This window comes from Saccoglossus kowalevskii, chromosome 19 (genome assembly GCF_978046115.1).
Source record: "Saccoglossus kowalevskii chromosome 19, keSacKowa6.1, whole genome shotgun sequence".
Classification (NCBI taxonomy): Eukaryota; Metazoa; Hemichordata; class Enteropneusta; family Harrimaniidae; genus Saccoglossus; species Saccoglossus kowalevskii.
In genome coordinates, this window is record NC_140659.1 from 18,423,297 (window position 1) to 18,449,625 (window position 26,329).

Sequence of the window (26,329 nt, forward strand, 5' to 3'; positions counted from 1 at the left end):
TATCCCATACTTCATGCTGGTAGCTTGTGTCCTGTGTTAATTTAATACATTGAAGCTTTGAATTCACTGTTATATATATTTTGTCGCGCTCACTTGGAGTACAAATCAAATTGAGTAGATGATTGTAAAATATATCTTTTGCAGATTTTAATTTGTTGAACGATAATAAATTATTGTGAATGATTAAAAATTAGTGAATGACAACTCAGCCATTTTTTGTCAAATTATACATGCATTAAATATTTGACAGCTCCAACACAGAAGTGGAAATCTATAAAAGGCACACTCGAGCAGAGCAAATTTGTTTTTCTTAAATTCTTGTGTTTCTGTTTCTATTAATTTCTTGTTAATATTTTATAGTGAAATCCTATCAGGTACTTATTTATTGATAATAGAAACTGTCCACAGTCCGTTGGGCACTTGCTGCAAGCTCATTAAATAATTAAATAAGATTAATGTGTGAATGGAATCATACTTTCCTTTGTCGATTTCTTGCTAACACTCATTATTTGACAGCTAAAATAGTCCATGTTATGAAGCAGCTTTGCAGTGCCACTTCTCTCAAGAAACAATAAGTTCAACCAAGTATAAAAATATAAATATGTGTGGTATTAGTGAAATAATTGTAGTATGGTATGAAATCTGATTGCCTTCTGCTTAGCTGGGACATGTGACTGACCCATTTCATGCAGGAGATGGTCAAGGCTGCTCATGTTCATTCCAATGATGTCAAATGAATGTGCATCCGCTGAAACTTAATTTGATATTGATCTGCAATTTTTTTATCAAACTGTGCACATATGATTATATCTGTGCACAGTGGTGAGCACCTACACCGTAGCTGTTCTAAATAACAATGGATGGTTGGTTCATGCCATGATAATTCTATGATCTGCATTCCTCTTTGTGACCTTTAACGTCCACTTTCAAAGTATATAAAAGTAATTTTAATAGCAGCTATGACAAAATTCATCCTAAATCACATCAAGCATCACAAATATAATCCTCCTTTAATATTTGCCTATATTAATTTTCCCAAACAGTATTTAATAGACAAATTGCTCCCATGTTTTTACCCCCAACTGGACAGTCTGGAAGTTTATGGATTGGCTTCCATTTCCTGTTCGTTTATCTGTCTATTTGTTTGTTCATCCATTCATGAATTTGTCAGTCAGTCAGTCAGTCAGTCAGTCCTCTCAAAAGTTCATGGACCGATTTTTCTTCAACTTGGTACATGGTTTTAATATACATGATGGTAGAGATATATGTATATGCATGCCGCAGATTTGTTTTTTTTTTGTTCATATTCAAAATGACTAACAAGGGGCCATATTTGGATATATTTTTCAAGTGGTGCTGGTCGATTCTGTTCAAACTTGGTATTGATAATATGAAGCTATTATTATACATCTTTTCCTTCCAAATATACATCATGTGAGTGACGAAATCCAAAAAGTTTAGAACAGAATCATGTAACTTCTTTGTGCGGAGTCCGGTCAAACCCTAGTGGCAGCCATGTTTTGATTTCATTATTAGAGAACGTTTACGCGCGTAATCGTTCCATATTTGGAATTCGTATTTAGTTATATGGTAGGATGAAAATACCCCGTAAAATAGCGCAAAATTGCAGCACCCTAGTAACTTAAGGCATCATGGTGACAGATGTATAATACTGGGTAATACTTTTTAACTTACTGGGCACATCCATTATTTATCAGTTTTTTTTTTAAATTGGCCGACTGGCCGTCTTTTTGTACGTCAAAAATACTTGCTTATATTTTCGTTAAAACTTGATAATACAAAAACAAAACAGCCCATTTGTTTTACATTATGCCAACATAGACATTGGAGACTCGCAGATAGTGTGTTGCCTTGCCGTCCTTTAGTTCACATCATAGAACATGCGCTTGTAAAAAGAGAACCATATGAATGCTGACATTTCATTTGTCAATATTAAAATACAAAAATCGAGGGGGTTATGACATTTCAATGGCTTGTTAAAATAAGTACTATATTTTCTTTCTGGGAAATGTAGCAGAAATAAAAGCATACGTTTGTTCATTTGTTGCATTATGTATATTGATTGATTGACATTGTGCTTGATTCCATGCAATTTTTTATGTCTTATGCAACAATTGTTTTGACATGAAAGTATGCAACCATACTGAATTACTTTTACATGATTGTCTCCTTTGATTAATTATAATAACTCCCGTGTGCGAAGCCCACAATGGGAGTCTTTGCAGTTAGTTAGTTTGTCTGTCTGTATGTGTGTGTGTGTGTGTGTCCACTGTTCCACTGATATCTCAAAAACTATACTTCGGTTTTTGATGAAACTTTGTGCATAGATGCTCTGGGCCAATACGCAGATTGGATTAGGTTTCCGTAGAAAGCCTTGCATATTAATTACCTAATTTGCATGATAATTTGCTCATTTTTAGCCGGCCTATGACTGTTCCACTGATATCTAAAGAACCGCTCATTGAATTTTGATGAAACTAGGTACATGAATGCTCTGAATTTATGCGCAGATTTGATTAGTTTTTGGTAAAAATCTGTGCATAGTAATTACCTAATTTGCATGATAATTAGCTAATTTTTAGCTGTTCCATGACTTTTCCACTGATATCTAAAGAACCACTAATTGAATTTTGATGTAATTCGGTTCATAGATGCTCCGAACTAATGCCAGGTTTTGATTATTTTTGGTGAAAATCTGTGCATATTAATTACTTAATTTGCATAATGATTAGTAAATCTTCGGCTTTTCCACTGATATCTCAACTACTTGGTACCTAGATGTCAAAGGACACTGCACAGACCTGGTAGTTTTGATTAGTTTTTGGTAAAAATCTGTGCATAGTAATTACCTAATTTGCATGATAATTAGCTAATTTTTAGCTGTTCCATGACTTTTCCACTGATATCTAAAGAACCACTAATTGAATTTTGATGAAACTCGATTCATAGATGCTCCGAACTAATGCCAGGTTTTGATTATTTTTGGTGAAAATTTGTGCATATTAATTACCTAATTTGCATAATGATTAGTAAATCTTTGGCTTTTCCACTGATATCTCAACTACTTGGTACCTAGATGTCATAGGACTCTGCACAGACCTGGTAGTTTTTTGGGTAATATCAGTACATATTAATCACCTAATTTGCATAATTAGTTAATCTTTAGATTTTCACTGATATCTCGAGTACTAATCATCACCTTTAAATGAATATAAACTACAGAGAGCCAATTAGTTGTTGGTGTATATTTATGCATATTAATCTCCTAATTTGCATAATTAATCAATTTTCACACTGATATCTCAAGTACTAATCATCTCATTTCAATGGAACTTTGTACATAGATGCTCTAGGACAATGTACAAATATGTTCAGTTTTGGGTTAAAATCTGTTCCTATTAATTAGCATAATAATTTATAGAGTTTTGGTTCTGTTACATTGCGTAGACCTTATTAGTTTTACACTCAAATCTGTTCATTTTAAGTTTCTAATTTGCATAATCGTCTACAGCTTTTCCATCAAAATCTCAAGTACAAGCAATTTTGAATAAATATTTACTGTGTCTCTAATCCTCTCCGCACACAGGAGTTCTTTCTAAGCTTTCAATTTCTAATTAAAATCTTGCGTGTAAGGAATAGTTTTTGAACTTGGTCATCAGTTACATGTACTGGTAGTTCAATATCAAGTCACTTTCAATCTTTTCTTTTAGGTTTGAGGTTTCTGAGGGCTTTACGACTAATGCAGTTACCTGAGATCATGCAGTTCTTAACCATCTTAAAAACTAGCAACTCTATAAAATTAGCAAATTTATGTTGTACGTTATTCAGTACATGGTTAACTGGATCAGGTTTTATACATCTGGTAAGTGTGCAATCTTACTCACATTGTGCCATGACATTTTACCTGTTGTGTTCCTGGGTATTAAATACATGTAGACAACATCTTCTATTAATGTAATACGTGTCTGTGCAATATTGAAGTAATATATCTATCAGTGTTCTGTTTTAATGTATACTCAAAAAAATTTCTGAAATTTATTCTAAAAGTTATTCTCTGTAATTGGCAGATTGAAAGCCTAAAAAAGAATGAACTTAAACCCAAATTGAATTTTCATACATTTTGACAAATTTTCATCGTCTACCAGAAAGGGGCTAAATGCTATGGGGTAAATCACAAGTCATTGTTTCCATAGCAGCAAGTCTGGACATCCTTACTATTTATTTGATCTAATTTAAATTGTTTTATTAAACCTTTATACTCAGGAAAATAACAGGAATGTGCCTTTAAATTTTCCACATATTTATACTTGTTAGCCACGTTCGTTTGCAAACTGGAATTCATCTTTCCATGTTTTTGACATAGTTGACTACCACTACATGCATGTATTTCTATCAGATTTCATATTAGCCTTGTATTTATTTTTAACTTCCGAGACTAAACCCACCACATTGCATTAGCTGATTTCGTTCTGTATGTGTAGTTTTGCATTGAAAATCTCTCCACTGCTCTTCTAAGAAGTATAAGAGGTGTGCTTGTTTCAAAGTTATTTTGAGTAAACTTTCTGTTCAGAAATGTGACTCAATGTGTAAGAGAGTGTTCATGTACAAAGATTACTAATTGTGTATTCTTTATTCAACAGGTTGAGAATTCAGGAGACCCTTGGACTGGTTTCTCCAATGCACAGCCACTTACCTACTGGGAATGTTGTTATTTACTAATGGTTACTATGTCAACTGTTGGTTATGGTGATATTTATGCAGAAACAACCATGGGTAGACTTTTTATGACATTCTTCATCATGCTCGGCTTGGTAAGATATTTCTATGTACATTTTTTTTTTCAAAAACAAAATTGGAATGTATTAGTTTAGAAATACCATTCTTCAAAATGAGCTTCAATGTTCATATAATGAATATTGCTGTAGTCAGTGTGCCCTCTAAGATTATATCACACTCCACAGACACAAAAAGATTTGCTGTAATGCATAGTTATGGATTTTTTAAGTTTGTGAAATGAAATTCACATTTTGTTAAGAAAATTAGAAAAACGAAGAAAATCCAGGAGCAATTTTGTTTGTGCCTTACTTATACAGTCACAAACAATTTAATTTTTTCTTGAAGACTAACTTCCCCAGCAGTCAACAAACCGACTCAACTTGATTTGAGAAAATTTTGATTTTGTTGTTTGAGCCCTTTTAGAAAGCACACTGGCCCATGTTATGTTCAATACTTTCATTGCAGGATTTCCTGTGTGTTTATACAGCCTGTAGATACACATGTCACTATAGCCCTCTACTGGTGTATCAACATTGCAACTTTTATTTGATATGTTTACATAACTTTTATCCAACATCGCATCTATCTATGTAATTCAGTATTTCTCATTTTTGCATTTACTTCTTACTGCATGCCACAATATCTCATTCAATTATTCTCTTTGTTTGACTTAATTTCTCTCTATCAGTGTTATCTCTGAATTTTGTAACCCTTCTAAATCCTATTTTGTTTCATTCTTGTTGTTTTCTGTGTTTTTTGTTTCTCCCAATACACTGTGCTACATGTCATGTATGTATGCATGTTTGTATTTTACATCGATTAATTATGAATTCATTTTCAACATATCAACCCAGTATGCCCTTGATAGATGTATGCCAACTGGGTCTCTGTGATGAAAACTGCTATATCTTTCTCTATTTTGGTTTCTTTTCAGTGTTTTACTCTGCATAACCTTTCATATACAAAATGTAGCCCTGAGTATCTATGCTCGTTCCTGGTTTGTTTTGCTACTTCATGTAGCGTAACCAAGGTTACGTCAAGTGCTGGCTGTGAATTAGGAAATATATGAAAATGAGGACTGACAGCATACAATATGGCAGAGTATGCTGAATCAGTTGCCAAATTACCAAATTGTGACACTAGATCTATGCTTTTGATTTTGCATGGTTAACCTCTACACCACCAGACTTTTTTGCCTAAATTTGTTTGGAAGCAACAGACATAATTTGAGTTAATTTTGAGTTTTTACTCAAAAAATTTGGCTATTGTGCTTCTGAAGAAAAATACAGATTATAAACTGGACTATTTTGTGAATTTGTGATGAAAATAGGGAACTGGTGGTGAAAAGGACAATGAGTGTTTTCTTGTCTATAACGCTGTTCCGCACTAAAGATGAAACTACCGTCAGAACGAGCACAGATCAAGGCTGAAAACAATATCACTTTGTTTGCAAAAAATCTGCCTGACGAGAATTGACCTTATACTAGAATGTGACTGACCTTCACCTGTCACAAAGCATATGCTCAGTTGCCATAGAAACAAGAGAACTCAAAACGTCATATATTCAATGAAACAAAATAGGAGCTTATAGGATTATCAAATTCAAACGTATTTCACTGATTGGATGAGTTGAATATTGACTGTCATACAAAAACTCATCATAGGAGTTCGTCTTGAAGCAGTTGGGCACGGTGTGGGTCTCGTCTTCCCACCGGAAAAGAAAAAGCAAACAGGTCAGCACAAGCCCCATGTGGTATCTGCATGAGATATGCAAATGAGAGGAACAGGTTAACTAATATGCATAGCAATAGTATGTAAACTCTAAGAAAAGTGTGACTTCTTGCATGCTCTGTCAGCAGTACTGATCATTTTGGATAATTCGGCTTTCTGATCGCGACAAAAACATGCGAGTTTGGTGATCTCGAAGGCCGGATGTTCAGAGGTGCAATAGCTGTTGTAGGCTGCCTGTTTCATTCAGCTTCATAACTATGTTCTGTGAGAGTGCAAAGATGCCATAAAATAGTGTGCAGTTGAGCTTGTAAAAAATTCAATTCTAGAACTGAATTTCTTATTAACATATTAACAAGAAGAGTATATTAAAACTGATCTAATTTTGCAAGAGAAAATTGTCACTAGTGAGGGGAAATCACAAAATTTGGAAGTAGTGATAATATTATTTTAGGGAGCGAGCCATAATGAGTATTATGGAAGGAGAATAATTCACTAGGTTTAATTTTAGTGGATTGATGTTGGACAGGTATTAACTAAGTTTTACATTCACTCGTGTGTGAAGAAAACAATGCATTCTGTTAAATTTAATAGCTGTGTCTAGCTATCAGCAAAATAAGCGAAAAAATAAAACCCAGTTTTGATTAATAATTAATAAACCCTGTATGTAAAACTACCTTTTCAATTTATTTTCAAATCGCAAACTTTATTTAGTGGTGAAAATTTAACCAATTACACTGCAATACAGTCATCATATCTTAAATTCAATTCACCACATCCAACAAATTTAAAGCGCATCCAATCTATAATTATAACAGTGAAAAGGAAGAAAAGAACGTAGATTATGGTGTCTTGCACATGTCTTTATTCGCTGCTGAGATTCTCTTTCATCTTACCATATGTAGTTATAATCTTGATATTTCCTGGCTGCAATTTTTTACACCTATTAAAACAAGACTGACTGCTACCTCACCTGGTTCTCATATTATTAACTATTGAGAATAATACTAATATTTAATCTGGATGGTACAAGTGCCAACTCTGTGACGTTACTCACATGATACATGCACTTCACTGGCATCAAATTGCATGGCTTGTACATGTGACTTGAATACTCATTTCATTTCAAGTTTGGAATGAAATTTGGTTTAAATAATGATGGCTGACAGCTGAATAGGCAGGCTAGTAGTTCACACTGTTCATAGAGTAAATAGCCACTCATCATCGGTACTTTTACGGCACAGTAGCTCAGAAAAGAGAAACATTAACATCTAGAGACAACCATTGAAAACGAGAATGACAATGCTTTTGGAACAAACTTCCTGGTATTAATGTATCTGAAATGAAAAATGGTTTCAGTCAAGTGATTTGATATTTTTGTCAGTACTGATGATATGGGCTATGTGTATTTATAGCTATGCAGAGCATCGTCACCAATGCAGATAAAGATGAACTTTCTGTGAGACCACCTCATACACAATGTGTGCACTCCATTCAGTTTATATTAAACGAATCCTGTTATGTCTTAGCTTCTGAATCAATGTATATTATCATGAAAACCAGTTATTCTAATAACCAAAATTGAAACTGTTTTTGTAAATTTAACTCTCAGTTGTCTTTCCCATCATGGCTATGGTAGTGGATTATTAAAATATCTGGTAACCATGATAACATGACAATGTCAGAGATCACCCGCCAGTATGTTGAATATGTTTCCTCCATCCCATTGTTATTCCATTTTTTTGGTTACATAGGCCATGTTTGCAAGCTATGTTCCTGAAATTATGGAACTGATTGGTGGAAGAAGAAAATATGGAGGATCGTATAATGGAGAAGGTGGAAAGAAGTAAGCATTATAGGACAATGTGTACCCCCCCTCCCCGCTTCTCAATTATTTTGACTAATTACTAACAACTACAAATTTGATGAATTCTCTTATATTCTCGGGGGCGGACATCCGGGCATTTTCACCACATGGCAGCCATCACGGTGAAAACAATCGCCGAAAAGATTACCCCTGTGTGTGTAACGCATATAAATTTGATTGCTTAGGATTACTTCAAAGTTGAGTTCAAGGAATTATAATAATTATAATTAATTCAATTTAAGTTATTATTGAGCATGTGTGTACCTTGTTTACCAATACAATCATATACATCTCAAACCAACTTTTTAAATCTATTTGACTGAAGTTTAAAAATGGGGCTCAAATGCACAAAACATCATTGGTTACATTCATCCGGTTTTCATTTGATTTTGCAAGCTACATTGTAGGTATGGATCTTTTAAATGGCCAAGGCTATAATAGTTGCACTATGTTTTATTAAATCACAGACTTGTCCTGATTTCAGAAAATCCAGTATTTTTGTCATATGGGCAAGGCCATAATAGTTACACTATGTTTTTTTTAAACTTGTTCTGATAAAATAATATACAGTTGTTCATCATATTGGCATACCCATGATAGATTCACTACTGTAAATTACTTTATTTTCGCTGGAATTAATTTTCACTGAAAAGATTTTTGGGTGTTTTTATGGAAACTATTTTCACTGATTTTTGAAAAGTTGAATGTAAAATATAGGAAAAAAAGGTATACTCGCTGGATTTTATTTTCATTAAATCATTCTTTCAGCAAAAAAAGCGAAAATTAATTCCAAGCGAAAATAAAGTATTTCACAGTATGTCTCAAAATTTGTGTTTACTTTTTTACCTAGGCATGTAGTTCTATGTGGCCATATCACATACGGATCAGTCTCCAATTTTATTAAAGATTTTCTTCATAAAGATCGAGATGATGTGAACGTAGAGGTAGTTCTTCTGCACAAGTAAGTCTTAAATCGTTATGAATTTTTAGAAGTTCTCTTAATATTGTGTTTTGGAGCATGACAAGTATAGTCCGCATCACATTGAGAGCAGCTTTATTATCTGTGTTCTGATTGGCTAACTCTTGTGTAAACATTTTCAGGGCTGACATGCGGTATTCTATAAAAAGACATTCAGCTCTTTCCTTGAAGTGGTCTTTATATTATTGTGTTGTGGAGCGTGACAAGTTTTGATCAAATGTAGTAGTCGGGCGGCATCACGTTTCCATAATCAAGCTGAGAGAGCAACTTCAACATTTGTGTTCTGGTCTGCAAACTCGTTAGCAAACACATTTTGTGCTGATCAAATTGTATTAATATATAAAATGATGTTCAGCTCTTTCCTGGATTAACTGTCACATGCTTTTTATTGACACCAATGTTTTAAATTATGGACTTATTTAATGGCATCACTCGATATCAGAACCTATGGTACATTGCACTTCAGTGTTTGGGTTGAGTCGCTGCCTGTGATTAAAATACACACAACATCTGTTATATTGATGTGCATGGAAATATGTGTTTGTAGAATATATGTAAAATGAAATGTCTCCATCATTGAAATCTCAAATGTCATAATCTGCTGTGACAACATCACCCATAAGTTGTTTTATTAACACATACATACATGCGTATTTAATAAAAACATCAGCATTATCGTTAAATGTGAGCAACCAGTTCTTGCAAACCAGTCACTGCACATGTACATGATAAGTTAACAAGTGCGATGACCTACACATGGCATGGGACCCACATCAATCAAACATTTCAGTGTTGAATCAAGATATGTTCTTTATTTGTTAATTCTTTTTCTGTTTCTTCTGTATTTTTAAGTGCGGAACCAGACTTGGCATTAGAAGCTTTTTTCAAGAGACATTTTACACATCTACAGTTTTACCAAGGTTCTGTATTAGATTCTACAGATTTAGAGAGAGTTAGAGTAAGTGAACTATCGTTGAATTTATACATGAAAGGCTGCTGAGATCTCATTGAGAGTGAGAGTGAGAGTGAGAGTGAGAGTGCTACGATCTGGACCTATATAACCATGGTATCTGGATCAGTGGACATTTTGACAAGAAAGGATACCGTAGAACACTATTCAAAGAACCAATCAAATCTTGTCTCTCTCAATGATATCTTGGTCGGATGGCTATTCACGTCTATGATTTATTCATTATCATATACCAATAGTATCTGAATTACTTTAAGTGTCTGCTTTTCTATCAAATTTTTTTCTGACCTATTAAATGATGTCCTGTCAAGTATCATTGTAGCCCAATTGATGCATCACGGCATGTTAACAAGCCATATGTTCATAATATCCTTGGCACAATTTCTCTTTGCTCACCCATCTAGATTTAGAAATTTTGCATGTTTAAACTAGGTAAGGATAGTCTGATATATAATCAGTATTACGCACATTGTACATAACAGTTTTTTCTTAGAAATAATTTTTTTTACACCTTTAATTTCATGTCGATGCAATATTGTTGATATTTGTTGTATTTCAGTTGAAAGTAGCTGATGCATGTCTTGTACTAGCCAACAAGTACTGCGTCGACCCAGATCAAGAAGATGCAGCCAATATTATGAGAGTAATATCTATCAAGAATTACCATCCAAAAATACGAACTATTGTACAGTTACTACAGTACCACAACAAGGTAGGAAAATGACTACGCATAATGTATTTGTACATGTGCTTTTAATACATGAATTCGCTTTGTTCTAATATTCAATAACTTTAATGTCAACAGAAAATTACCCTACATTGATAATTTTTCTCTTAAATTTGTTTCAAATGTTTTGATCAAGACCTGTAAACTGTAAGAAATTAGGTCAATATTTAGTAAAAAAAATGATGAAGAAAAGGTACATGCAAATTTAGTGAATTTGGCAATTTTGGTGTTCAAAGGTGATTTTAAAACAGCCAGTGTGAAGTTGGTTCATTGGCTACACAATCAAAACATTGGCTTATATGGTCCTCTATTAGGAGGAGATGCACCTATTATTTTTAGCTCCGCTGTCGACTTTGTCGAGCGGAGCTTATCATATGAGTGATTGTCCGTCGTCGTCCGTGTCAATGTTTTACTTTTTCGACTTCTTCTTGAAAACTACAAGCCTGAATGCTTTGATACTTGGTGTATATGTACCTTGGGTAGACCTCTCTTAGGTTTGTTCATTTCATGTTGATATCTTCAATTCTCTAATTTTGGTGAATATTTTTGTCATTTTTGGTAAAAAGTGATATTTTCGACTTCTTGTTAAAAACCGCAAGTGCAATTACTTTGATATTACATATATAGGTACTACATGTGGACCTCTCTCAGATTTGTTCATTTTGTAATGATATCTTTAATTCTCTAATTTTGGTGAATATTTTTGTCATTTTTGGTAAAAAGTGATATTTTCGACTTCTTGTTAAAAACCGCAAGTCCAATTGCTTTGATACTACATATATAGGTACTATATGTGGACCTCTCTCAGTTTTGTTCATTTCGTGATGATATCTTCAATTCTCTAATTTTGGTGAATATTTTTGTCATTTTTGGTAAAAAGTGATATTTTCGACTTCTTGTTAAAAACCGCAAGTCCGATTGCTTTGATATTACATATATAGGTACTACACGTGGACCTTTCTCAGATTTGTTCATTTTGTGATGATATCTTCAATTCTCTAATTTTGGTGAATATTTTTGTAATGTTTGGTAAAAAGTGATATTTTCGACTTCTTGTTAAAAATCAATAGTTCAATTGCTTTGATATTACATATATAGATACTACATGTAGACCTTTCTCAGATTTGTTCATTTTGTGATGATATCTTCAGTTCTCTAATTTTGGTGAATATTTTTGCCATTTTTGGTAAAAAGTGATATTTTCGACTTCTTGTTGAAAACTGTAAGTCCGATTGCTTTGATATTACATATATAGGTACTACATGTGGAAATCTCTCAGATTTGTTCATTTTGTGATGATATCTTCAATTCTCTAATTAATTTATTTTGGTGAATATTTTTGTAATTTTTGGTAAAAAGTGATATTTTCGACTTCTTGTTAAAAACTGTAATTCTGATTGCTTTGATACTATTCATATTGTTCATTTTCTAATGATGTCTTCAGTTCTTTAATTGAAATGTGCATTGCTAACAGCGGAGCTATCTCAGCTGATAGGCTGCTTGTTGTAGATCATAGCCACTATGCTGGATTTCTCATGGACAATAACATTTGGTAAATCTGACATAAATATAACATAATGTTCATTCACACTTTAATTTAGCATTTCTGTCCATATTGGTTCATGTGCTGTTCGCTAATGTTGTATAGAGGTTAATTTAATAGTAAATTACATAGAACAAGTGTGTTTTTACTCCACAGAAGAGCAATAATTCTGTATGTTTTGTGCTCACAGGCCTACCTCTTAAATATTCCCAGCTGGAACTGGCGAGAAGGAGACGATGTGATCTGCATAGCAGAATTAAAACTTGGTTTAATAGCGCAGAGTTGCTTGGCTCCAGGCTTTTCAACTATAATGGCTAATCTGTTTGCTATGAGATCAAACAGTGAGGTAAACTGCACTAATTAATCTATAATATAATATGAATTTTTATTATTGATATTTCTGTCTTACATTTTTCCAACCATTTTCCTGGATGTTTTTGCCCATTTGATGCATAATATTATTCCAATTCAGTTCTTATATGTGTTTTATATAATTTGCATATACTATATATATATATTGTGCAATCTCTTCTATAGGGTACTCACCACTAAATCCAGGCAGTACATTTCCCTTAAAGTCCAATGTGCCCAAAGTCCACTTTTAAAAATCACATTGTATACTCACGTACATGTACATTAACTATGAAATAATATGAAAATTCAATATAATAATATACTATAACTATTTTGAAGATTTTTTTTATGATTTTTTTTTTCTGATGCAGTGGATGCCAGATCTTTGTTGAACCAATAGTTAACTTTTTTACTAAATTTTTTTTTTCTGACTAACTGTTTTTCGATTTATCCAAAGCATTGCAATGGACAGTGTTTTAATAGTAGCTGTTTCTATTGCTAACTATTAAGTCTATAGATTCAACAGGCTGTTATACATCTATAACACTGATCTACTGGTCTTACAAAAATTATTGCCATTCATATTGGTTCTAACTTCTTATGACTTCTGTCTTTCAGTAATATGGCTGCCTATGATTCTTGCCTAACTCTATCATTTCTATTTCAACGTAGTTAGGTTTGCATTTATCCTCAGTAACTCTAACTCCTTTTCTGTCCCCCAACTGACTCTGTGAAGGCTGAAGAAGCCGAACCAGCCAATGGTAAAGGAAAACAGGTTGGTCCCCCTGAATTACGTGGTAGTCTCTCACAGTCACGCAGTTCTTTTGAAGCTAGTAGTGGAAGTATAAACAGTACAGTCAGCCAGTATAGTCAGTCAGACAGTTTAGTTAGTGTATCAGAGAGTGACACCTCACAGGAAGCTATAGAGAGAATGGTACGACCACTGGAGTTTCACCAAGCAACTGAGACGAGTGAACTTAATAGGGAGTTTAATACATCTATTGCTAGTGAGGAAATCTCCACAACATCTAGTAGGGCAAGCAGACTCAAATTTGCTGGTCAAAGGCTTATGAATGTTAATAGAGGTTTTTTAAAGAAGTTACAAGACACACACGCAGATGTAAGTCAGTTATAAGTTGTCAGGTACTCAGTATTAAAGTAAGTTCAGCTGCTTAGTTTAAGACAGTGTGCTAGGTTGGAAGGCAACAAGTGGTATCACCAGACTTGTTACTTTATGGGGACAACAAATTATGTTATTGTACTTTTAGCATTGAATATGTAGGGACAGAAAAATAACGCATTGTGCAGAGAATTAGTGTACTAACACACCTGGATGTAAAAGACAGGGAGGTTCCAAACAGACAGTAACTATCCCATAAAACACTGTGCATGCATGTTTACTATGTGAAGTGATAACAGTTTAGATTTGAACAATTAATTAGTCCATATTTATCTCTGATATTTGTGTACATATATGGTATATTGTTGTACTGACTGTTATTTATTTGGTATACTTGTATCACCACCAGTCTTTTGTGAAATAGTAGGTATAATGCGATGCGACTAGGATTTGTGAAACAGCCAATGCCACAGAAACAAATGCTACCATTTTGTAATAAAGACCAATGAATGCTATGGACTAGATTATTTCACTGAAAATCATCATAAGGTTGACATGCTATTTATTTTTACTGATTGTTCATAATTACATAAATTGAAGTATCACTGGATTTTATTTTCGCTCAAGTAAATTCCAAGTGAGAATAGTATTTTTTTTTATAACAGCAAGCAAGCTGGTATTCACAAATACTTATTAATTTATTATATTGAAATGATTTGAGGAATCAAACCGTCTAGCAGTATTCAATTTATTTGTTATTGTAATACCTCTGGTATATCTGATGCATTAAGTTATTTCGCTTTTTCTTCTGGGTTTTTATTAGTTTGACCTTGATATCACATATAGTCACCACATTTTCTGTGCTATGGATGTGGACCCTAACATCAGCGAGTATGCACAGTGTTTAACTTGGTTTACCGGTATTGACTGTTTATTTATACCTCTTTTCATCACCAATTCTGACTTGTCAAGCGCTATGAGCTGAGCTGAACTTGTACAGTTCTTATCAAAATCACATTCTGGGAGGTGTCCTTTCTGATCTTATAAAGTGATTAAAAAATATTTGGTCATTTCATTAATAATTTGGTTGATATACAATAATGTAATCTCAGATGGCTTGATTTTACAAAATTTTAAATTAGGTTGAGGAAACCCCTTAATATTTTAAGTGACGATGGTATGTTTTAGTCAGAGATGAAGTATACACATTGATAAAATGTTTGAGATAAGTATCAGAATACACATAGAGATGTTATTGCTAACAGGTGTAATATTCATAAATTATTTAATATGACATATGCTCTAGATACATGTAGTGTGCTATTTAGGTCATCACATGCGGACCACTTTCTACCAAGGTTGTCCCATCATAAGTAAATAAATATAATATATTTTAAAGTTTGCATCAGTTATTGCTTTTTGGGGGCTTTTGGTCAATTTTTAGTCCCCGTTTGGACGCAGTCTGCAGTCGAACACAGTCCGGAAACGGGGACTTATGTTTTGACCTCCGTGCGTCTGTGCGTGCGTCCGGACCTGTATCTTAGAAATGTCTGGACCAATCACAATCAAACATTATACATATGCACATCAATTTGTTTCACGATCTGATTCAAGATGGCCGAATGGCGGCCATTTTTGTTCTAAAAATCATCAAAATCAAGCATTTCTCGGCTGTTTACAGATGGATTTTGTTCAAACTTGGTATATTTGTAGGACATTATAGGACCTTGATGCACATCATTTTGTTTTTCAGATAAGATTCAAAATGGTCAACTGGCGGCCATTTTGTTTTAATTAATGTGGTTCTAGTGCCATATCTCTGATTTGCTGTGACTGATTATGTTCAAATTTATACATCATGTCATAGATAAACAGATATATTGGTTTGATGATCCTATTAAAAATGGCCGAATGGTGGTCATTTTTGTGATAAAAACTCTACAAATATCAAGCATTTCTGGCATTTATGGATGGATTTTGGTCAAACTTGGTACATATATTAGACATTACGGGTTCCTGATGCACGTTTTTTTCATTTTTTAGATCAGATTCAGAATGGCTGACTAGTGGCCATTTTGTTTTAATGAATGGGATTCTAGAGTCATATCTCTGACATGCTTTGACTGACTATGTTCAAATTTTATATATTCATTATACATGTATTCAAAATGGCGGATTTTGTTTTAATTAATGCTGTTCAAGAGCAATTACAATATCTCTCAATACTCGTTTGACGATCAGATACAAATGTCAATCATTTAAATGTTAAACACTCATCATAATCATATTCCTGACATGTCCCAGCTAGATGTATATTACTATATACAAAACTATATATCTTAAATTCAATAACTAACAGGGACTGTGCCATGCATGGCTAGTTAAAAGTACTTCTACTGATTTTTTGTTTTTGTAGTTACAACAAGGTATTATTTTTTTGCAATAAGATCACAATAGTTATACACCATCACAGGGATGCCATGAGTGACAGTGGTGTGACCATACTGGCCTTGAAAGCACACTGATAATACACCATCACAGAAATACCATGTCAGTTGTGTGTCCATACTGAATTCCATAGTCTCTAATGAAACTTTCTGAATTAAAAAACAATATATTCCACAAACATCAAATTCGTTGAGAATTGCACAGTGATCTTGAGCATAAAACTTGGTGAGAAGTGGTCTATAGTGTTAAAAAAAATAATTTTAGTCTAGTATTGATAGTGAGGTTTAAAGATATAAGTAAGTATATTTAGTGATAATAAAAAAAAGATTGTTGTCAGAATTAAAGTGACTGTGGGTAGACCTTTTGTAGTGACTGTTGATAAATTTGGTATGTCCAGCGTTTTGGTGTTCATTGTAAAAACAGTAGAAGAACCAGAATTCATAAGTGCATGTCATTAGATATATCAAATGAACCATTAATGTTGCGTGTATAGTACCTTTCTCTGCCCCATCATATGGTAGGACTGTGCATAGTTGTTTGTGGATTCGTCCATCGTCCATATGGTAGTAAATCCTGGTGTAAATTATTCATTGTATAACACCAATCTGTAAGCTGATGAACACTAACTGCATTTTGTACACTGTCGTGTCAGTTTTAACTGAGATTGATATTCACAAATGCATCCATTTGATAAAATAACCTAAGGTTTCCATCTTTATTACCACATTCCTAGAACACCCTTCACGTATTTCCCATCAATCACTGTGTTTACCCCTTTGCACAGTATTGTATGATATAGCTTATTCTACTATAAACTTCTTCTAACTTTGTATTTTCTCTTGCACGTTTCTGCTAACTCTTTTTCTGTCTAACATCTTACCTGCTTTTCAACTGCTGAGTGAGTTTTATTTAATTTATATTGATTTATTTTTGTGTTTCGCGGCGATTTGATACTTTTAAGAATCACATTCAGGAGAAATGTTGAAAATATTCAACTTGCGCTACAGGGTTGGTATATGCTATACACTGCTGAAATGTTAACAAGTGGCATATGTGCAGTGCATTTCATGAAAATTGAAATTTCCTATAGACTCTTTAGGCAATCACTCATGTGAGACTAATTTTTCACAAAATCTCTCAATTAGATTTTCAATCAAACTTGTACTGTCTCAAAAACCTTACACAGGTGTATATATTCAATGGAAATACATCATGTACAATGATGGTTAATTATTTAAGCGAGGCTACTTACAAGATTGTGTCTGATTGGCTACCCAACCCTAACACCTAACAGTTAGACCAATCAGAGAGCAGCTTGTTTGTTGACTGGACTATTTAGCTTTGTATTTAAGTTTCGGCTCAACTTTATGGCTGCATTATAATAAAATCTCAATAATTTTCCTTCATTTAAAAATTTTTTTTTTTGATGTTTGTAATATTGAGCCTTCGTGGAATAAAATGAATCTATACTCATTTTAATATGTCAGTGTGTATGGGAAAAATACATGCAAGAATATTTGGCTCAAAACACATCTCTTTAAACGTTCGTCAGTTTCACTGTGAACATGTGACAGTACAATTTTGACGATCATCAAAACACTTGACTTTTGACCAGTTATAGTAAAATTGAACCAATTAGCATTGAATATCACTAGATAGTGCTTATGTTGCATCCATATAATACAGTATGATATAGTATTGCTCGCAAAGCATAGTCGTTGTCACTGGTGATAATCAATAGTTTACGGGCTCTTACGATAGCTAGTCTTATTTCTACCCCAACACTGCTGAGCCTTGTACTAAACTCGTTGATGCGCTTTTGTAAAAATTCTCTTGAATGTGATTTGAAATTAGTTAAAATTAAAAGAAGAAAAGTAAACTATGAAGGAACATCAAATTGTTTTATTTTTTTAATTTCATTTGAGTCTACCACGGGTACTAACAAATCATCTTTCTTTCAACAACAACAACAAATAGAAGATACGCATTTGAGCATGAAGGTTCAAATCAAGAACACACTAATGAAATGTTATCGCTACTACTAATAAGAATTAATATTAACAGCATACTATTAGATGAGATTGCAAGCACAGAATGGTCTAATTAAAAGCTTCCAATCTTGTGTTACGTTCCTGTCCTGTTACTTGATAAACAGTCTGTGCAGTTTGTTAGTAAGTTCGAATGCATTGTCCCCTGTGAGTAGGAACCCCAAATCCCCAGTCTTGTGTGTTAATTGTGTCAATTCTTCTTCTCTTTTTCTGTTGTTTATTCTTTGAAACGTTGTCTTACTACACTAGATCAATAAGGATACGTGGCAGAAACATTATCTGGCTGGATGTGGCAATGAGATGTATACCGAGTACCTATCACCAGCTTTCAATGGCATGTCTTTTCCTGACGTTTCTGAGTAAGTCTTTCATTTGTACCTTATTTTTCACTCCCTTGTGCGAAGCACACAATGGGAATCTTTGCAGTTACCCTGTCTGTATGTATGTGTGTGTGTGTGTGTGTGTGTGTGTGTGTGCGTGTGTGTGTGTGTGTGTGTGTGTGTGTGTGTGTGTGTCTGTCCGTTCCACTGATATCTCAAGAACCGTGTGTTAGTTTTTAATGAAACTTGGTGTATATATTGCTCTGGTCTACACTAATGTTAGACTCTGTGCCCCATTTAAGTACTGAGTCAACTTTTGTCACCTTCACAAAATAAAACTCATTAATTTTTCATATTTTTCTCCAAAACTTTAATCAGGACCTGCAACCAATGGCATGCCAGTTATGTCCGTTTGGTCCAAAATTATGTCAAAAATATAACAATAGACAAAATTGTGCAGGAATGATTATGATACTCAATAAATTAAAGACAAATTATATAGCAGTGAAACAATCACATTTTTGCACAATTTACATTTATTTCAATCAGTAACGATCATAAAATTCTTATAATCAAAGTTGGGTCATATTTAAAAAAAATTACTTTTTCGATTTGATCTGTATGTTGCATCAGCATAATAAATTCTGCGTTTAAGCACATGTACATGTAGGTACATGCTTTATTTGTTATAAGAAAGGACTTTATTTTAGAGTTAAAGAGTTGTTCATCACTCACAGAGATAGTTATGATTATATCTATAAAAAGTTATCCTCTTAGGATTGCTCTAGGAATATTATCAGCTGTACTTAAGTGTCACCACGCAAGTGTTTGTTTTTCAAACATGCATTGACAGACACAAAGGGAGAACATGCTTATGATTACCAATATATTTTGCCACAAACATAAAGCAACACTGTTGTTACGTACAAGCCAGATGACTCCCTCGATGTTGAACATAGTCCACATCAGTACTGCGTTCAGCAACAAAGAAGTTGCCCTTTAAACACATGCCCTGCTAAAACCCCTATATGGATAGCTGATATGAAATGTGGCAATGTAACTGGTGGATGTTCTGATCAAGTTTAAATATGATTTTTTTTTTTTTTTTTTACAGATTTTGTTTTTCAAAGTTGAAATTATTACTAATAGCAGTGGAAATTGCCATGGATACGAAGGACAGCACGTAAGTGATCAAATTGGCACTGATGTGCAGTACACATTGTATAAAATCTGTTGTCATTCTCATATCAAAGCAACCATAAAAACAAATCTTTGTTGCAAACCATCAAGCACTTTTTTTTTGTTCACATCCTTGGTTGACTCGCATAATAGTTGTAAAATAAATAACAGGGTATTAGGAAGAATAATCATGTGTTTGTAGGTATGTTAAGCTGGTGTGTTCAGCTTACCCCGTATAGTATGTATTTCGTAGCCGTGATTGTGAAGTCATGCTTTCTTGTCTAGTACTTCATGTTTTCAGAAAATGCCACCATTCATTATTTCAATCATAGCTTGCTTGATAATTCATTTTTTTCCATTTTTTCCCCCTCTTAAGCTTTTAGAATGCGTTTGTTTCATCCTTATAGTAGTTGAATGTTATGTGGATACTTTCCTCCGTCATGTGACAGACATGTGATCACCCATATGGTAAAGAGTCATCAGCCAATCATTTTGCTTGCAAATCATTGTTGACTTTGATCATGGGAAACATTTGATTGCAGACATTTTTTGCTGTTAATTAATTAATTAACAATGCTAATCAACCAATATTCCACTGTTTGTTCACTTTTCTGCTTGCATATTATTAAATCCTGTAGTTGTCGAAATAGGTATGTGCCTTTGGTAGGAACTTATCCATGGTCATTAGTTGTAGTTATCCTGTCTTTAAAATCATTGCATGTGTTTTTATCATTCCACGGGAATCTCCATCTCATTTTTACTCTCTCCATTCCATCTTTTTTCTTTCCTTCCATTTTTGATTCCGTACATCAAAATGAATCATATTACCTCATAAAACTACCATCTTCATTGTTGTTTTTCACCCTCGAGTAGTTTAACCAACTTTTTTGTAAAAATAAAATATATTCTTTGTAGCGTTTATATCTGGATATGTGAGTTAGAAAATCCAACATTTTGTTGTATATTTTTAATATTTTTTTGTTTAATATTTTGTTCTAAATCATACTATATTCTTCTAGTATGTAATTAATTCTTTATATAATAGATGACCTTTATATTGAGATCCAACTATCAGAGGTCAATGTACTTTCTTACTAATGTGAATTTATAAAGTTGTGTGAACAGGCTGCTCGCAATTTTGTTTCATAATATTTATTTTGTGATTTATTATAATAAAATTCCAGCACTCTATGGATATTTTTCGAATGCTAAAGTCAACCTTGCAAATTATAAACCCGCTTTAATAATTGTTTCCATATTTTTCCCAACACGCAACGATCCAGAATTAACAAAGAAATTCTCTGAAAATACACAATATTTTGGCGGGAAAATTTGTGTCGTTAAGATTATGGAGTGCGATAGCTGATACCATAAATGTTATCAGTGTGTGGAATTTAGTTTATAACATTTTCTGAAATATGATTATTATTGGCTACCTAGGGTAGCTCTTTATTATCGCTATCAAACCTTACTGTGTGTTCTAACTGTAACCTGGGCAGTGGTTCATTTCCAAGTACATTCTACCCCAAAAAATCACATTCTATTGAAGGAGTCTGATGATAAGTGTCCCATGTGCTGTTCTTGTTCTCTGTGCCTGTTCATTGACACGAAAATATTTTTTAGAAAAATAGTTTCCTGTGAAAGGAGTCCTTTCAGTAATAGCTGGGGTTTTCAGGAATTTCATTTTTGGTTTATTATGGGTACTTGAGTTTTATTATCTTGTTGATGCATTTCTGTGACTCCATAAAGCAAACATGCCTCTTGCACCAATGGATTCAAGACATTTGACCACAGTCTTGTATGTAAACAAATATATTTTGAACAAACTTGTTTTTTTGTACATTTTTATTCGGTCATAGGTTATTTTCCCATGAAATTCACAATGTCAAACTTTTTCCTGTTATTTCATTCACAAATTTGGGTTTATTTACCTGTACGCATGTGATCAGCAGAGTTCATCAACAATTTGTTATCAAATGATGATTAATGTGATATACAAAGTATGTGATGTTTGCCAAAAGATACTTGAATCACAGTTACTAACCATGCGTGAATAGATAAGACTTCTGTTAATGACCGATAAGCTCTGTATACCTGTTCAGCCCCTACCATATAGTCTGAACCAAATCTTGCGCACATTTATTGAGGGCAGCATACACAAAGTATAAAGCTATATACAATACAGCCGAAGTTGGATACAGACAAGCCTACATTATGGTAGGCCTGCCATCATTTTTCTAAAAACAGTATCAAAATATTCCCCTGTACAATTTGTTGATAGTTGGATCTCAAATAAAATTTTAAATGACAGTTTCTTATCTATCTCCAATAATGCTCTCTCTAAATTTCTGTAACTTAAAAAATATTCTCTAGCTTTAGAAAAAAGAAAAAATAACTTTTTATAAATTTATTATCTTACATTTATTATCAAATTTTCTGGTGTTTTGCTCAATCACAAGACATCGATCTCTCAGGTACCAGTCCTTTATGTACTCCTATCATATTCATACCTGATACGTTTTTGACAAATTTGAAATGTAGCCTTGCAATTTTTTTAATATGTCAGTTGAGTCAGCTGTCATATTTTATCAAGAAATGCATGCTGATTATTGGCTGATTTTTAAGCTTTTTTTTCATTTGTCTTAGAAGTTAGAATATTGTGATGTAAAGTTTTAGATCTGCACAACTTCCAGATCCCCCTTTTGCATATTTGGAAGTATTTAAATTGCTCACTCCATATTTAGAAGTGTTTTGCATATAATCCATATTTGGAAATAATTTGCATATTCATATTAAGAAGTGTTTTGCATATAATTCATATTTATAAGTACTACTATATTCATATTTGAAATCCTAACCCACTTTTTAATCTAACATAATTTATTAAAACTAATATTCGTAGAGTTTATTTTGAAGTAGAATATCTTAATTAAACATTTGCACAATTCAGAAATCATGAAGGACTGGCGCTGTTGAAATAATTGCCTGTAGTTTGCAATAGTTTTGTTTCTATGCTGTTCAGTCTATTATAATAAAGTGCATTTTATTTTAAGTATAAATAATGACCTTGTTTACTAATGAGAAGTATAGCACCAATTCCAGTGTTTTTATGTCATCTCTTTATGTGCATCTTTCAATAGAATAGAATAGAATAGAATAGAATTACAATTTTATTATGAATTATGAACATTTTTTATTCAATCATGCACCTTTAACAAAATTTCAAATACAACTGACAGAGCAATATTTATGAATATAATTTTCATAAATTCATATTACTATGTGTACTAAGAACGGACACAGATAACTTGTAAAAAATGTAGGCTGTTTAAAAGTCCTACAAATTTGGCTGTGTGAAAGGTTTCATCAAATATACGACAAATAGCAAATAAAAATCTGAGGTACCTGAACTATATGTAATTTCCATGGAAACAATGGCTTTATGATTTCCCTTGCTTGTGGTGGCCATTTTGGATTGACAAAATGCATATAATCAAGGTTCATAATTCAAAAAATAGTACCCCCATGATATTACTTCGGATTTTGAAAGAGCCAGTCACAAAGAATTTTAGAAATTTCATCCTAGAAGTGTGTTAGCCACGACCATCCTTATACTAGATTGGCGTCACCATTTGAGGTGAATGGTGGGCATATCTGCTTAGTGAAATGGCATCAAACATGCATGCTTGGGCAATACAAGAAAAAAAATTTCATTTATTTTAATATATATATCAATACGTTTATTATTTTAAAACTCAAATTTGTAATATGTCACTGCAAACACATAAAATGGTAAATTGCATCGATGTAATTATATTAACACTCGCACCGCGACTACATATGCCATGGGCTCAGTCTGACACGAAGATCATTATGTCAACCATCTGAGGATTCAACTTATTCTTATATCCTTGCAACTTGTCCATCCAAATATTTTGTGGGTTGGATAGCTTCCAAATCAATATTTGTTCAACAAACAAGCGGTCTTGAAGAAAGCATCTATATCTTCCTGTTTTAAGTGCTAGGTCAAATTTTTCCATGTTTCATAAATTTTACTATTTCACTTTTCAAGGTTTTTATCCCAACTTCAATGGTGGTTGGTTATCCTTCTTATTGTGCTTCATTAAAGATGTATGGGATGAAAATTGGCTTGCTTTTGTTAAATTTTCCATCATTCTGAATAGTAAGACAAATTCCACAAAAATAAAAAAAAAAATAAAAAAATTACTGCCCCATGATTACTGGGCTGCATATGACATCACTGAGTCTTCACTGAAATGTTTTTCGACTAAATAAACTTGTGCAGTTGGTGCGTTATCAATAAGTCGCGCACTAAGGTGGCTGCTAATCATTGCATTGTTATTTACGCAATAGATTTCATTGATTTATAAAAAAAACTCAGCCAGAATGTTCCCATACATATTTAAATAAATTTGCTGTGACCACAGCAGTACTGTGTATACGAGGGTATCAGGTATATTGGATTGCACCGTTCATTACACATTCCCGCACTAAGTGGAACAAGAATATTGTCATCAATTACATTTTACAGAGTATTTGATATGAATAGACCTTGATGAAATGAGCCGAGTAATATTTTGTTATTTATTCAATGTATGTTGCTGTTTGTCTTGGATGTATTTTATGTTAATGTGTATTTTGTAATTTATTTTAAATGTTCGTTAATTTTAACACAATGCACACACAATAAAATATGTCACCTGAAATTGGGTTTTATGGTCGGTAAATTTGGTTCTACTTGGTTGATACATTTACCACGCCGATAAATTTTGTTCTACTCGGTTAATACTTTACCTTGCCGATAAATTTCGTTCTGCTTGGTTGATAATTTAGTTCTCCGGTAAATTTGGTTCTACACAGTTGATAATTTAGCTCTCCAGTAAATTTGGTTCTACTCGGTTGATACTTTACCTCACCGATAATTTGGTTCTACTTGGTTGAGAATGTAACTCTCCGGTAAATTTGGTTCTAATTTGTTGATAATTTAGCTCTCTGGTAAATTTGGTTCTACTTAGTTGATACTTTATCTCACCGAAAAATTTGGTTCTACTTGGTTGATAATTATCTCTCCGGGAAATTTGGTTGTAATTGGTTTATACTTGACCTCTCTGGTAAGTTTGAATCTTATCGATTGATACTTCACCTCATCAGTAAATTTGGTTTTATTTGGTTGAACATTTGACCCCTATAACAAATTTGATTCTATTTTGTTTATACTCTAGCAAATTTGTTTTTAAATTGGTTGATAGCAGTACATTTGGTTGGTTACTATTATCATTTTTTCCCTCTAATTCTGAAGGAAAAAATCTGTCATCTCAATATAAAACATGATGATATAGTATGTGTTATTTATTCATCATTTATCAACACAATAGTAATAATATTACCACATACATAGTGTTGGGTATAATACAAACATGAAAATAATATATTTCGTATTTGTTCTATCAGTATCACATATGCTTATGTAAATGAGGTGTGTCTATAGTCAAAATAAGTCGTATTTTGAAATTGTTAAGACTCTGTTTTGAAGTGCATTTATAAAGCTGTATTGGGCTCTTGGGAAAATGATGTGAAAATAATTGATGGTCTGAAGATGAGGATGTGGATTTGAAATCACAAAGATCGCCCGTGATTGGACATGCTGAAAAAAATGGATTAATTTGATTATTCGTGCTCACAAATTATTAAAGAACATTAAATATGAATGATCTCAGAGTGCATATTCAGACCATCAAATACTTCATATAATAGTAACAAGATCCCAATAAAGCTCCATGAATGCTCACAGAATAATACTAAAATAATTCAGCATATACAATAAATGCAATATTTGGTTTTACGTTTATTTTGAAATGCGCTCCTCATAGTGCAAATACAGTAATGTTGTTAATGTTTTGTGTACATGTAATCATGTTTTTGTTTTGTTTTGTTTTGTTTTGTTTTGTTTTGTGTAACATGCAATATCACTTAGGGAACTGATCATTACCACCCAGCCGGTTTCCTGTGAGTTTGACTCGGTTTACCGCACCGGTCGTTGCTTTACCGTACCGGTCGTTGCTTTACCGTACCGGTCGTTGCTTTACCGTACCGACCGTTGCTTTACCGTACCGACCGTTGCGTTACCGTACCGGCCGGACAATTACCGTACTGATAGGACCAATACCGACTATTTATCACCTTCGATTAATGAATGCATGGTAAACAAAGCCCCGGTAACTGATCGGC

At 33.2% G+C, this 26,329-nt stretch overlaps 1 protein-coding gene across 7 annotated transcripts in view; it reads left to right on the forward strand.

Annotated features, from left to right (window-relative positions):
• LOC100375734 (calcium-activated potassium channel subunit alpha-1-like) overlaps positions 1-26,329 on the forward strand; it is a 124,345-nt gene that overhangs the window by 63,050 nt on the left and 34,966 nt on the right. For all 7 annotated transcript variants that reach the window (XR_014927440.1, XM_085493822.1, XM_085493824.1 and 4 more), the window contains exons 5-13: positions 3,732-3,883; positions 4,662-4,832; positions 8,280-8,371; positions 9,243-9,353; positions 10,224-10,329; positions 10,901-11,053; positions 12,802-12,957; positions 18,831-18,940; positions 20,016-20,084. Coding sequence is in view for 6 of the 7 variants with exons in the window: in XM_085493822.1 (XP_085349948.1) it covers positions 3,732-3,883; positions 4,662-4,832; positions 8,280-8,371; positions 9,243-9,353; positions 10,224-10,329; positions 10,901-11,053; positions 12,802-12,957; positions 18,831-18,940; positions 20,016-20,084 (1,120 nt within the window). In the remaining variant the exon portion in view is untranslated. The remainder of the gene's footprint in view (positions 1-3,731; positions 3,884-4,661; positions 4,833-8,279; positions 8,372-9,242; positions 9,354-10,223; positions 10,330-10,900; positions 11,054-12,801; positions 12,958-18,830; positions 18,941-20,015; positions 20,085-26,329) is intronic.